Source organism: Canis lupus, chromosome 2 (genome assembly GCF_048164855.1).
Source record: "Canis lupus baileyi chromosome 2, mCanLup2.hap1, whole genome shotgun sequence".
In the NCBI taxonomy this organism is placed as follows: Eukaryota; Metazoa; Chordata; class Mammalia; order Carnivora; family Canidae; genus Canis; species Canis lupus.
This window is the reverse complement of record NC_132839.1, coordinates 28,472,416-28,486,851: the sequence shown is the minus strand read 5'-3', so window position 1 is coordinate 28,486,851 and position 14,436 is coordinate 28,472,416. Positions and strand designations below refer to the sequence as shown.

At 43.6% G+C, this 14,436-nt stretch overlaps 1 protein-coding gene across 2 annotated transcripts in view; it reads right to left on the bottom strand.

Moving 5' to 3' along the window:
* The window catches only part of HOMER1 (homer scaffold protein 1), a 136,087-nt gene extending 122,668 nt beyond the window's left edge, over nucleotides 1-13,419 (bottom strand). The window contains exon 1 of one of the 2 annotated variants that reach the window (XM_072793836.1): nucleotides 13,286-13,419. Coding sequence is in view for 1 of the 2 variants with exons in the window: in XM_072793826.1 (XP_072649927.1) it covers nucleotides 7,878-7,882 (5 nt within the window). In the remaining variant the exon portion in view is untranslated. Of the gene's footprint in view, nucleotides 1-7,877; nucleotides 8,696-13,285 lie in introns of those variants that run through there. The other variant, XM_072793826.1, reaches the window with a different exon arrangement.
* Between the last annotated feature and the right edge of the window lie 1,017 nt (nucleotides 13,420-14,436).

Sequence of the window (14,436 nt, the reverse complement as noted above, 5' to 3'; positions counted from 1 at the left end):
ATTTTTTTAAAAAGAAAGTAATAAGAGAAAATACATTTACAGGACTGCACTACATGTATGTGTGTGTGTGTGTATATATATATATTTATATATATATATATATATATATATAAATTATGTGTGTAAGTAGACCCCTGCAGCTCAAACCCGTGTTGTTTAGGGGTCAAGAAATAAAAGTAGATGAAAAAGACAATATATATATATATATGTATGTGTACGTATAATTTCAACCTCTCCCCTCAAAAATGTTGCTTAACAAAAGCAGGATTGATTCTTACTGATTTCATCTATTTTACTCAGATATTAGGGAAAAGAGAAATGATCAATGGGTTAGGTTTATGATGAATGGGGAAAGGAGAAGCAAGCTACAATTACAAGCTGAAGTTCATTGGTAAATTTGTGTAACAGAGATAGAAAGCAGATATCCTAATTTTACGATATATAGAAAGGTATGCTATAAAAATTAAGAATCTACCTGTGATTTTATTTGCATGTTGAAGACCACTGTATAATTAGCTTTTAAAAAGTTTACCAACTCTTACAATGTTTTAGAAACATTTTTAATCTCTAGAAAAATCTCATTTATTCTACAAACATAATGAATCTTATAAACTACAGTCATTTTACTAAGCCACAGATCATAAGGCTTTACAAATATGTAACAAACTGCACATTTTTTAAAGAAATTCTTACTGAGAAATAAAGCTATTTAAAATGTCATATTCAATCATTTCAAAATTTTATCAAGAAATATTAAGTATCTGGAACTCATTTTCCTTACTCTTCTGTCCAGTAAATTGGATTAATCCTAAATAACAGAACAATCCAGTAACGAAAAATATTTCAACTAAACACCAGAGGTCTGGGAAAAAAAAAAAAATCGGCAGTAGGGAGGTTAGACCTTCTAAGACTTAATCATTTTTTTCTTCTGAGATATTCAATCATTTAAAACTACACTGAGTTTGGGCGCCTGGGTGGCTCAGTCTGCCTTCAGCTCCAGTCATGATCCCAGGCTCCTGGGATCAAGGCCGACATCAAGTGGGGAGTCTTCTCCCTCTCCTGCTCCCCAAGCTTGTGTGCTCATGAGCTTGTGCTTTCTGTCAAATGAATACATAAAATCTTTGAAAAAACAAAAAAATGAAACTGAGTTCACCAACTAATTACTTTAATCCTTTAACTGCTATGAATAATATTTCAGGTAATTAGCCTAAACCAACTTTCATGATCTCTAATCCCAAAAAAGAAAAGTCACACTAGTCAGATATATTGTGACTTCATTTCAAAATTATTAAATAAATTACTGTGCTGAACCAAAATTAAGATTTTCCCTTAAACACATCCTTTATATATTTCTTTTTTGAGAGGGATTTTTTTTGCATGTACATTTGTTTGCTCATGACAGGTCTGCAAGTTTGCTGTGAAAGTTTAGTAACTAGAGAGACAAGAAATCAAAATAAGGAAAATAAAATCACAAGTGAAATAAAATAGGATTAATAAGGATGTTTTAAAAAACATTCATATCCACGTAATGTGACCAACCAAAGTGACATAATACACTTTTGTTTTTAAGGATTACATAATCATATCTTACATGCTACTCAAAATCACTACTTCACAGTTCTTATAAAAACCTCAGGCCAGAGCCAATATCATCATATACTACATCCATTCTGTCTCCCAAATAATCCCACCTCTAATATTTGCTCCTCCTCCAAATTTACAGATACTTGAAGTAACTGACCTTGATTAGTTTATACAACTAATAGTTTTGTCCAAATACTCAAGTACCATAATCTTAATTCTCCTTTCAATTTATGCTGTTAAATATGTAATTATTCAAAAAAGTTTTAGTCTTCATTTTTAAAACCGTAGGATAAGATCTAGTTTGTTTTTTTAAAAAAAAATTACGTATTTGAGAGAGAGAACAAGAGGGAAGGACAGGAGTAGAGGATGAACTAAGTTCAAGCAGACTCCACTGTGAGGGCAAAGTCCATCATAAGGTTGGATCCCAGGACCCCAAGATCATGATCTGGGCTGAAATCAAGATCCAGATGCCCAATCAACTGAGCCACCCAGACGCTCCTGGAGTCAGGTTTTTTTTTTTTTTTTTTTTTTTTTTTTAAAGACATTACAAAATACCTTATATGTAAATCTAAATAACAATATTCCTACATTTTGGCATGCTAACTTGTTATTCCATATAGAGATGCTGTTCCATTTCAGTTGAGAATGGATGGGTAGGCCATCAACAAATTGGTGGCAATTACCACCAAATTTGGAAAAGTCCTCCTCCTCCAATTTCCTTTTTTTTTGGGGGGGGGGGGGGGACGGGGGCGGGGGGAGGCAGTTAGGCAGGTACTTGGATGAGCATTGCCAATCCCCACACTGAAGCTGGGAAGTAGGGGGTAAACTGCATAAGCAAAGTTTAGGGAGAAGGGAGATTGGGAATAGGAAGAGGCTTAAATTATTTCTAGCACCTTCAACTGGGTAAATGCATTGTAGCCAGGGAAAAAGCCCTGAGGGTCCTCTGCTACTGTACTTGCTATGTCACTTGGACAAGAGAAAAAGGAATGAACTCACAGAGATTTAAAAAAAAAAAAAAAAGAGCAGAAAGAAACCAGTTAAAAGTCCTCACTATATGGAACAATAGGTTATAAACAAGGGAAAAGTACATTTGGAAAGAGCAAAGGTGACTTTGCCTATGTATGTTACCTTGAAAAAATCCCTAAAAACAAAAAATGAGTCCTTTCACATGTCAGTGAGAATAGGGGGGGGAACTCCATTATTCCATCAATAAATTAAAAAATAAACCCATTCTGATGAATGTCCTCATCACAAAAAACAAAAATCTGTAACTACGTGAGATGAGGGAGGTAACAGACCTAACCAGGGTCATTTTAGACTACAGATATGTTGAATCATTGTATCGTGCACCTTAAACTAATACAATGTTATATGTCAATTGTATTTTAATAAACTGAGGCAGAAAAACACTTCTCAAAATATGCAAACTCTTCCTCTTTTGTGGTCGATATTCTAAAATATATTGATAGATTTAAAAGTATAATTCTGTTAGTCACAGGTTAAGTAACTTTTCAGCTTACGAGGCAAATCTTGCCAACAACTCCAAATATCCTTTAATTACTTGCTTGGGGGAATGTGTTCTCACTCTTACTTCTCATGCAATTTGTATGCTAGCTAGAAAGTCCTTTTTTAAACTCCCACATTCACTATTTCATGGCCCATCAAAGAGAGCAGCTCAACCAGGAACATACCATGCCATTTCCTACATTTCTACCCCTGCACATGAAACGTCTTATCCTGAAAAAGTCCCACTCAGACAACTACACACAACTCACTAAAATCCCTCCTCCCCTGCCCTCACCCTGGCATGTTATAATAGGTCCTGTTCAGCTATCCATTTCCCCCACCTAGCTAGGAGCTAGGGTTCATTGCTCCACCTTAGTGTTTCCACAGGACTCAACACACAAAACCAAATTTTCAATGATTTTTAAAACTATTTTTTTCACCCTACTTCCCTGGCCCTTCATGTAATTTCTCTGCTTTATTTAAACTCTTTAGTGACTCCCACAGCCAAGAGCAGTGTTTTTCAAATTACCAGTTATCACTAGGTTGTTGTTAAATCAACTTATTGGATCTCAAATGTCATTCTTTCTTAAAAATAGAAAATATAACAGCGCATCACACAAAAGGTATTCTTTTGTGACATTTTATCATTTATGTATGTGTGCACTTGCTTGTGAGGTAAAAATGCGTATCTTACTGTAATGGGTCATTATCCAAAAACAAAAAAGCTTGAAACGCACCAGCTTTTGTTTGATCTACAAGGCCTGTCTCTTACCACATCCCACAGAGCCAAGTTTGTCAAGCCCAGCTTTTTGGAAGTGCCTTCTCTCGGTGCTGTAAATCACACTGCTCCCTCTGCCCTGAATGCCCTCTCATTTGTGCACCAGGCCCACCTGTTCTCATCTTTCATTATTTAATACCTATTACCTCTTCCACAGGAGCTTTTCTATCCTTCCCTCAGCAGCTACGGCTACACACACTTCGTATTTCTCTGATGCCCTGTACCATGGCCCCCCAGATATTTCAGCGTACTTTCTAATTTCAGGCCTGTCTTCCTAACTTCTGAACTATAAACTCTCTGAGGGAAAGAGCACACATTATGAGTCTATCAGTAGCACTGAGCTGCTGAACAAGCCACAGAAAAGAAGTTCAACATTAGTCAAATGAACAAATAAGGACTTGGATCTAAATACTCTGAGATCAGAAATGACTGAGTGCCTTTTCAACAAAGCCCATTCAGATGCCAGTGCTGGATCAGGAGTTCCACATTTGTGCCTCAGCACAGGGAAGCCTGAGGCAGAAAAGAGGTGTCAGCTTCCTCTCTCCGCAAAGAAAGGACCCAGGTCAGGTTGCAATGCCGCAGCACCCACGTCCATGCTTCAGGAAGTTCTCTGGGGAAAGGCAGAGAAGGGGGTTTCTAAGAGGTTCCCACAGGCAGGGGAGATAAATCAGAACAGCAGTATTAGATCTCATTAGCATGGAGAATCACATTCTACAAATAACTTTCAAGGAGGCAGCCAGAGGAGGGAGGAAGGTTCTCCACTCCCCGGGGAGGGCACGAAGCTGTCAATAGGGGCTCAGCAGAACGGAAAGCAGCAGGAAGTCCCTGCAGGAGTTCCCTGACTTCCGCTGCCTACTCCAAGGCTCTGAAGCAGCAGGTGGCTCCTGCTCTCCTAGAGACCCCGCTGGCGGGCAGGCGGTCTGGGGGTCGCACCCGACAGGCCCTCCTCGCCGGGGCTGCGCAGCCTCTTGCACACCTTACAGCACCTACATGAATGCCCTCGTTCTTAGGGGTCGGATTCACCTATTTCCCGCCCGACCCTTCAACTGCCTTCCCTGTCATTAAGAACAGGGCGGCAGCACCCAAGACAGCCTGACAGACTCTGCCAACTGTCCGTTTCAGCTGTTCTTTTCCATTTCCACGATGGTTCATAAACTACTATTATTGGAGCCAGGTTGGTTTCCTGCCTAGACTCATCACCAGTTTTCTTTAAAAATGAAAATAATACCCAGGGGCGCCCAGGTGGCTCAGCTGGTTTGGCGCCCAAGCCCTGACGTCGGCTCAGTTCATGACCTCAGGGTCCCGGGATCCAACACTGGATCAGGCTCCCCGCTCAGCAGGGGCCTACCTGAGACTCTTTCCCGCTCCCCCAGCCTCTGGCCCTTCCTCACTCAAGCTTGCCCACGAGAAGAATTCCTTTTGCTTAAACTTTGCCCCTAGATCTGCAATTATATCCACTGTTAAGATAAATTCTTATTATAACCTAACAGTCAAAAATGTATTTCATAAAATGTGAAAACTCTTCACCCACGACATTAAATTTTATATACCTGTCAAAGTAGAATAATTTAGGATTGCTGGGTAAAACTTCAAAGGCAATTTAAAATACTCTTTCCTTTTCGGGCACCTGGGTAGCTCAGTTGGGTAGGCATCTGCCTTGGGCTCAGGTCATGATCTTGGGGTCCTGGGCTCGAGCCCCACATCCTGCTCCCTGCTCCTCCCTTTCCTTCTGCCCCTCCCCCACTGGCACACAGGCTGGCATGTGTGTGCACTCCCTCAAATAAATGAAATCTTTATGAAAGATTTCCTTTATGTTCACACCATTTCCTTTTGGTTCAAATAGGTACAGGAGGCTAAGCTTACTACGCAAACACTTATCAGGTATAAACACCACCAAGTGTGCAAACTTCCACAAATGCCTTCTCTGTGCTCTTCTACTTTCTCCCATTCAGCCTCTCTTGACAACTCAGGTGAAACAAGTCACTATCAGTGAGCAAGAATCATAGCCATAAACACACACTTTTGGAAAACTAATGCCAGAAAATCCTCTTCCCCTCCAGTCTACTCCTGAAACTTTATTGGGAAGAGGACAAATAAATCAGTTTATCAATAGATTTAATTACGCTCAAGAACGAAAAATGTTTGCTATGTGTGGGGGCTTATTTTCATATTTTAACTACCAGCCCCCTTTGTAGCAAGTTTACCCCAGACCTCCTTTGGTAAAATAGTGAGCATTCATGCAGCTTAAAGATTGTGGAAAACCGATTTTCTTTCCTGATGCTACCAATCTACAGTCTGGAGAGAACGCAGCCTTCAACATGAAAAACTGCCACTTGTGGTTTTTTTTTTTTTCTCTCTCTGACATTTTTAAACAGAAGAGCTGCAGATTCTCAAGGGAAGCCATATTTCAAAGGTTTTAAATAGCAGTACTTTTCAGTATTTTCGCTTATTAAAATTGGTGCAATTCATCCAAAACATTTTTAAATGCCATTACTTTCCAGCTGATGTGTTAAAAAACTGCTTAGAGAAAACAATCTCTCCATCTGAAAAATCTACTTTAAGAAAACCAACTAGTAATCATTAAAACAGGAGGAAAAAAAATTCAATTTTACAGATTGGAAAAAACTTAAAACTTATCATTTGATTCCTTCATTTTACAGAGAATAGAGTCCAGAGAGGTTAAATAATTTGCCTCAGATCACCAGGCTATGAATAGCAGCACTAAAATAGAATAAAGTATTTTAATTGCTTAGGCAGTACCCAAATCATGCAAGTTATATACATTCTCATCACTTGTCATTTTTTTAAAAGCAATGATCAGTTTCTCAATCATTCTGATGAAGACCTCCTACAACATATGCTCTACATTTTCAACCTCAAATTCTAACTCCAACAAAAAAAGGTATAGTACTATCCAAGAACTTTCCTCTGAAAGTTTCAAAGAAGAAAGCTGAGGTCGGCATACCCCTAAACTGTCACAATGAGCTTTAATCTATCCTTTCAATCCTGTCCATTAATTACACTTTAGGTCTGTTTGTTCAACCAGAAAGAGAAAGAGAGAGAGAGAGAGAAAATTCTCGAAGTTCCCCTTCAACAAAAAACATGGGTAATCTGTCAATGAAATGACTACCTCATTGCTCCATTAATACATTAGGGGTTTCTGGCTTACATTACAGAGGGTCACTAGCATTTTCCCAAGTCACGGTGTGAAGAGTTAATGGAAGGTTGGAAAACACTCTTGGGTTGACTCTGGTACTGTTACGGTTTAGGTCCGGCATTAACTAAGAACCCCAAGACCTGAGCTTAAGAGCAGATATACAGAGAAAGTGCAAGTTCCTTCAACAAAGAAAAAGCTTTTTCCTAATTCAAGCTCTGATCCACCAAGTGCACCAGCACCGTGGAGACGACATCAGCAGGAATTTCAGACCAAGGTTTTGGTGCCCCCAATAAATCAATTCTGCACGTTAGCTTTGGATATTCAAGGGCAAAACAGAGGGCACATGGGAGGCAACAATTTACACTGGATCATTTTCAAGGGCTGAAGTCCAACCACTCGTTACTTTACAATCGTTCCTTTGTGTGACTGATTCTTCTCCAAGTACTGAGGGAACGCAGTACTCCTCCCCCAAAGACCCCGGCAACACCACCTAAGACACAGGAGGATTTTAACGACAAACTGATTGCAGCAGGCTCAGCGGAGAAGTGCAGGACGCGCTGTCTTCGCAAATATTCGTAACAAACCTACATCCTGGTTACAAATTGTGTTCCTAATAACGTCCCTTCATCGTGACCCCTGGTGTCAACCTACAAAAAGAACTCGTTTAAAAGAACACACCTACATTTTTGACCGAGGACCAGTGTAGCCAAGTGGCCCATCTGTCCGAAAACCTCAAACACCATCACCGCCACGGCTCAGCGCGCGCACACGCACACGCGCGCACGCACACTCACACTCACTCACACTCACCCCGACAGCCTCAAAGGTGTGTTAGGCACTAAAAATCCTTACCCCATTTTGCCCAGTGAAAACTCGCTCTGAAGTTTCTGCTGTGCTGCTACAGAATAACTTCCAAAGGAATGTCTCCGTCCTGCTATTTCGCAGTTGCTTTTCCACCCCCCGAGATCCTTTTTTCTGGAGGTATTTCAGTGGTGCTGATAACTCGATTAGATCCCTCGGGTGAAACGATCTCTCTCGTAAACACCGAAACGTTCAAACAGAGGCGGCATCTGCTTATTAGAGTTAAAATGCTGCGCGGAGGAGACGGCGGTCAACTCTATTCCACAAAAATGAGTCTACGTGTGTCTGTCGGAAAACGCAGAATCCGGCTTCACCGAGTCCTATAAAAAATGAGTTCGGTGGTCATTCCGCTCTCGTCCTCCCCGACACTCCGGGAACGCCAGGCAGCTCGGCCTCTCGGCGCGACTAAGGCTGCGGGTTCGAATTCCTCCACCACACCGGCTCCCTTGGGGGGTGGAGCGTGTAACCCGATGCGACGTGCGTGCACTTTATACAGAGATCCCTACGAGAAAATAAAAATCCTAAAAGCAGCAATGCCACTGCTTCCCTGCGCTCACGTTAGAAAAAAAGCTATGTAGAAAAACCTCCTCGACGTGCAAGCCCGGAGCTCGCGCCGTGCACGGCGCTCCACATCGGAGCCGGTCTCTCCGCGTCTCCCCCTCCTAAGGCTCGGAGCGGAGAGGAGGCGGGGAGGAGGGCGAGGCGGCTGGGCAGGGTCGACTCACTGTCCCCAGGAGAACCCGCGGAGCCATCTCCAGGCCGGCAGCAGGCTGGGGCCGGCGGCCCGATCCCCCCCCGTCAGCCCCTGCCCGCCCCGCGCCGCCCAGCACAATGGAGCCCGGCGCGCGCCCGGCCCTTCATCCGCCGCTGCCGGCGTCCCTCGGCTCCTCGGGGCTCCGCGGCTCGGAGGCTGCCGGCGGCGGAGAGGGAGCGCGCCGGAGAGCCGAGCCCGCGCCGAGCCCGCGCCGAGCCCACGCCGCCCCCGGCGCCCGCTCCCGGCGCCAGCGCGGGCCGAGCTGCAGGGCCCCGAGCGTCGGGGCAGCGGAGCGGGGCTCGCGGCCGGGGAGAGCCGCTGCTCCAGCGCCGCCGCCGCGCTGCTCGCCCCGCGCGCCCCCGCCGCCGCCGCCGCCGCCGCCGCCGCACGCGCCGCCTCCTCACACTCCCATCACCGCCCGCCGCCGCCGGCCTCCAGCGCCCGCCCGGCAGAGCAGCCCGCCGCCGCCTCCTCCGGCCGCTCGCGGGGCGGAGGGCGCCGCTTCCCGGGTCAGCGCCGCCCGCGACAGCCGAGCGCGGCGGCCAGGCGGGCTGCGGAGGGCGGCGGAGGGGGCGGAGGGGGCGGGGAGAACCGGGGGGCGCGAGCGGTCCCTCCCCCCGCCGGCGGGGGGCGGCGGGCGAGGAAGCCGCGGCCGCGCGGGGCCGTCAGCCCGGCCTGCCTTCCTGCCTGCCTGCCTTCCGGCCTTCCCGCCTCCCCTAGTGGCCGGCGGCGGGCGGCCCGTGCGCTCGGCTCCTCCGCGCTCTCCCGGCCCCGCTCCCGGCCGCCGCAGCCTCCTCCGCGCCCCACGCCAGGTGCTCGCGCTCTGTCTCCATCCTCCCCGCAGGAGGACCTTTAAATAGCCACGTCAGCGCGCTCCTCTCCGCACGCACGTCACCCGCCGCTCTCGTCACCCGGTGCGGGGGATGATGTCACGCGGCCGGAAGTACTGCTAAATTAGGGAAGCCGCGGGGGGGGGCGGGGGGAGGACGGGGCGAGCGCCTGTGTGCCCACCTGCTCCCCGCTCCTGGAAGGCCGGAGCGCCGGGACCGCCCGAGAGCAGCCCCGGGAAGGAAGCGGCGGGCGGGGAGCGCCTGGCAGCGACTGTGCGGAGCGCCAGTGAGTCATCCGTGGCAACCGCGCCGAGCGCCGAGCGCCGGCGGCCGCCCCGCGTCCCTCGTCCCCGCCCCCGCCCCCCCCCCCCCCCCCCGGCAGCCGCGCGCGTCCCGGGCTTCCCGAGCCGCAGGGGCGCGGAGATGCGGGACGGGCGCGCGACCACCGCTGCGGGACGTGTGTCCCACCAGACTCGGGAAGAACCACCTTAATTTTCGGAAGGGTTGTTAGGTGCCGTTCTGCACACAGCGGACCGGAAAACTTTTCTCTCCCCGCTTGGTGCGTCCCCAGATCGCGAGGGAGCAACGGGCAGAGCTCCGGCCGAGGGGTGCGGGGGCACAGGTTGGAGGGAGAAGGCCGGCAAGTGATCCAAATGGTCCCATTTGCGTAATAGCGACATTTTGGCGTGAACGACGGCGAGACCGTCTCCGCTTTAAAAGTTCACTCGTAATTACTGTCCTATTTATAGCAAAAGCCGGTATGCCCTGTCAGTGCCAGCTGATCAGGAGTATGAGGTCCAGTCTGTGAAAATCAGAAACGAGGAAGACCACCAGAATTTTTTAGATTATCGACGCAAGTTCATTTAGATTATTTTTGTATTTTTTCTCCCTAAGCACCGTACATATGGGCATTTATTTACAGTATGTAACATGAAATTATAAATACGGCTTGTTTTTCATTTCCTATAGGACAAGAGTGAGGAGTCCTCTATAGGCCTACTAGTTAGGTGTGCTTGTGCCTATAATAAAGCGTATTATGAACGCTTTTCAAACTAATTACTACAAAGTTTTCAAATGCCCTGTTTTGATAGCTTATTATTGGGTAGTCTCAAATAATGAACTTTGGTTTGGTTTAATTTGATGATCATGACCCAGAAATGGGATTACTACATAATGCTAAAGGCCCTTGCTATTTCAGGGTTGGTCTTGGAATTCATTGGCCACATTTTCCAAACTAAAATCTGTACACGCTTTTAACAACAGACAAAATATTGGAAATCTGAAGTGACCTGGAAAATCCAGGACATAAGATCACCAGCCTATTAAGTGATTATTAAGAGAGCTATAAATGGATATCTGTGCATTCGTTTAAATATAAAAAGCCAAAACTCTATATAACCTATATCATGTATTTCTTTAATTTTTTTTTTTTAATGTTAAACTACTCACATGATTCCTAATTAAGGAGATTGGTTTGCCAGGGTTTTGCCCAGTTTTAAAGGACACCAGCCAAAAAAGTTAGGGCTGATTTGCAACCAAGTCTGACTTTCAGCTATCTTCACATTATAAAATCATGATCTTGCTTATAATTTGAAATATTGAAAATAGTTTTTTTAAGGTTATAACAAGGTTAATAAAAGCAAACCCCTGCTTGCCAGTTTGCCGGATAACCTATCATCACATTAATAGAAAGGGGTACTAACTTATATTTCAGATAAATGGGAGCTTCTTAGGTATAAAATATTAAAACAATAAAACTGTCATTCTTCAAATAATGTCGTCCCGTGGCTCTTGCAAATTAAAATACAAATTAAGTTATTACTCTATAAAATTTCTCCACAAACTACTTACTATCTGAACTAAATCACTCTTCCCTTTCCTGCTCTTTCCATTAGTCTATGTTAATTAAGCTCTCACTTTACTATTTTCAAACACTTCATTCTATCCTTTTATCAGAACTTCCTCTGGTTTACAATCCTATCGCCCCCACATCTTTACCCAACTGTCAAAACAGCACGTCAGCTGCCTCCTTGCTTTTATAATGCTGACCCTTCATTAGAGATTCTACTTTTCAGAGCTACACGGTCTCTTCTTTTGTCGCCTTGAAATTGAGGGCAACTTTTTTCCAATGTGAGTCGAATCATGTATTATGATATAATTACCCAAAGTTTTTGTGGTTATTTAACGTCAGCCTCTGCTCTCAACCTAGAAAAGTCTACCAATAGTTGGTCAGTTTTTCTTTCTAGCTGGAATGGGATTAGTATAACAGAATATATACGTCTGTGTACCCAAGGGAAGAAGTAAAACATGTTAGGTATCATAGAATATCTGCTCAGAAAATAATAATTAAAATAAGTGTTTTTTCTGCTCTCTTGAAACAATTCCAACACAATTTTGAGAGGAGTCAGAGAATCATTCTATGGCTTTCCATCTAAAAGTAAATATCGCCTTAAACTGAGCGGAGATAACCCAAATGCTAACCACGAATTTCCAACCCTGATTGCTTTGCATGTTTTTTAAAGTAGTGAGCTTCCTAGAAAGTAATATATTTTCTTTTCCCGGAAGAGGTAGAAAGTACTTTAGTAGAGTTTCAAATTTTTAACAGTTCCTGTTTCCCACTACACTCTGAAAATTTGTGGAGAGGTTTATGAATACCCTCTGATTTTAGAACCTGTGGGCGAAGGCATCTGTTTTAGTTACAGAGTTTACTTCCATGCCCTTAATAGGAGATGGCAATATTCAATGGGATGTTCATAGATTGGTCATGAGATCTGTCTTTTTCAATGAAAAGACATCGAGAAGATTGAAAGACTTTGCAAGAAAGAGGCTTAAAGTCAGATTTTATTTTTAATTGCTTAACATCAGGTAATAGCAACTCCCTTTCAAGTTGCCTCTTTTTCATTACCAAAATACCACTGTTGCTTCAAATAAAATCATAGGTAGAAATAATATATTAAAATATATCTCAGCATACAATAGAAATCTCAAGATTCCTAGTTTATGCCACATACTTATAAAGAGACTAAATAACCAGCAACGACTAGAAGTAATAATACCAAAAAGAAGGAAAGAGTTGTAGGGAAACACAATTTATCTAGTTGATTCTCCAATGTCATCCCACCTCCCCCACAATATAACAGATATTAGGTGGCAGTAATGTGTTTGGCCTGTTAAAACCATATTTTATTATTTTTAATAATGTTCTAAAAAAAAATAATAATGTTCTGAACAAAAATAGAGTAGTTAGGGATCCCTGGGTGGCCCAGCAAGGTTTAGCGCCGCCTTCAGCCCAGGGTGTGATCCTGGAGACCCAGGATCGAATCCCACGTCAGGCTCCGTCTGCCTGTGTCTCTGCCTCTCTCTCTCTCTCTGTCTCTCATGAATGAATAAATAAATAAAATCTTAAAAAAAAATAGAGTAGTTAATGATCTCAGGGATATAAATGTATAAGTGTTTGGCATCTCCAAGGTGATGGATGGAGGACAATTTTTACTCTTCTGAGTTTGTGCACTATTTTATTAGAGGGCTTGGAAGTGGTGGAGGGAGACAAATTAGGGAGTTATCCTCAGGAATGATACGATATAGAACATATGAGAGATAATCTCATAAAATTATTTTTTGCCCTGATTTTCACTGTAAATTCATTATTTGTTTTCTAAATATGGTAGAAGAGATGCAGATATAACCCCAGACTTATTCAAGAACGCACCAGAAAGTTTTGGGTTGGTGCTGTGAGAAAATCACTGTACAACTGTATATGTGAATTTCTAAAATATTTAGAATAGATAGGGATATGGTGCCTTTGAAAAAATTACCTGGCTTAAATTCAGGTTGATTGTTCAAAGCAGCAATTACAGAGAATAGGCTGGAAAAATATGCAGATCTGCAGAGAGCGACAGTAAAGAACGTTGAGTAAAAGCTTGTGCTATACCTGTGTGGTTACTTAGAATGGAATGCTGTGGAAGCTGATTGCCATGGTAACCAATAATCTTTTTCCTGAATGGGAGAACAGGACAACCATGGGGAAAATGTTTTAAATGAGCTACCTTATTCTGTGATTCTTCTGGTGCTAGCTAGGAGAAAAACAACACCCAAGGTATTTAGGCTAGCCATGCTTAAAAAAAGGAAGTTGCATTCTTCACAAATAGACAAGGCTGAAGCAGAAATTGGGGGCTATTTCAAAGGGAGATAAGGGCTTCAGATGGCAATTGGAAAGCCTCTGAAGCAGAACATAATTGGTAAAGACTCTGACATGACTAAAGAGGACAGAAGCAATACCTAGAAACTGTTCTAAGGTTCTCCCAAGCATAAGAGGTCAGACATAGGGACGCCTGGATGGCTCAGCAGTTAAGCATCTGCCTTAGGCTCAGGGCATGATCCTAGAGTCCCAAGAGCAAGTCCCACGTCGGGCTCCCTGCATGGAGCCTGCTTCTCCCTCTGCGTGTGTCTCTGCCTCTCTATGTCTCTCATGAATAAATAAATAAAATCCTTTTTTTTTTAAAAAAAAAAAAAAGTCAAACATAAAGATTCTTAACATTTGGGATTTTCAGTCATGAGTTATTTGTAAGACCTTTTATTTCTTTTAACCTGGCTTTAAATAGTAATTTCTCTAAAAATCAGAAGAGAAATGGTAAATATATTTATAGGCATATTATTTTTGTAACAAATTATCTTTCATCTGTACATGATAAGTATATACATACACATAGAGGTATAAATGTAGATAGATCTGTATCATATGCCTGCATTGAATTGGTTATCTGCTAAAATGTTTTATCCTTCAAGTAAAATCCAGACTCCACACCTTGACCTAAGAGACACTGCACGATGGGCCCCTGCCCATCTTTCTTGCTTTGGTGTCCTTACCTCCCCATGCTCCTATCATATGTGTATGAGTTAGTATACTAACTGCAAAGAACAAAAGCCCCACCTAATGGTGACCTAAGCTACAAAAAAAAATTTTTTT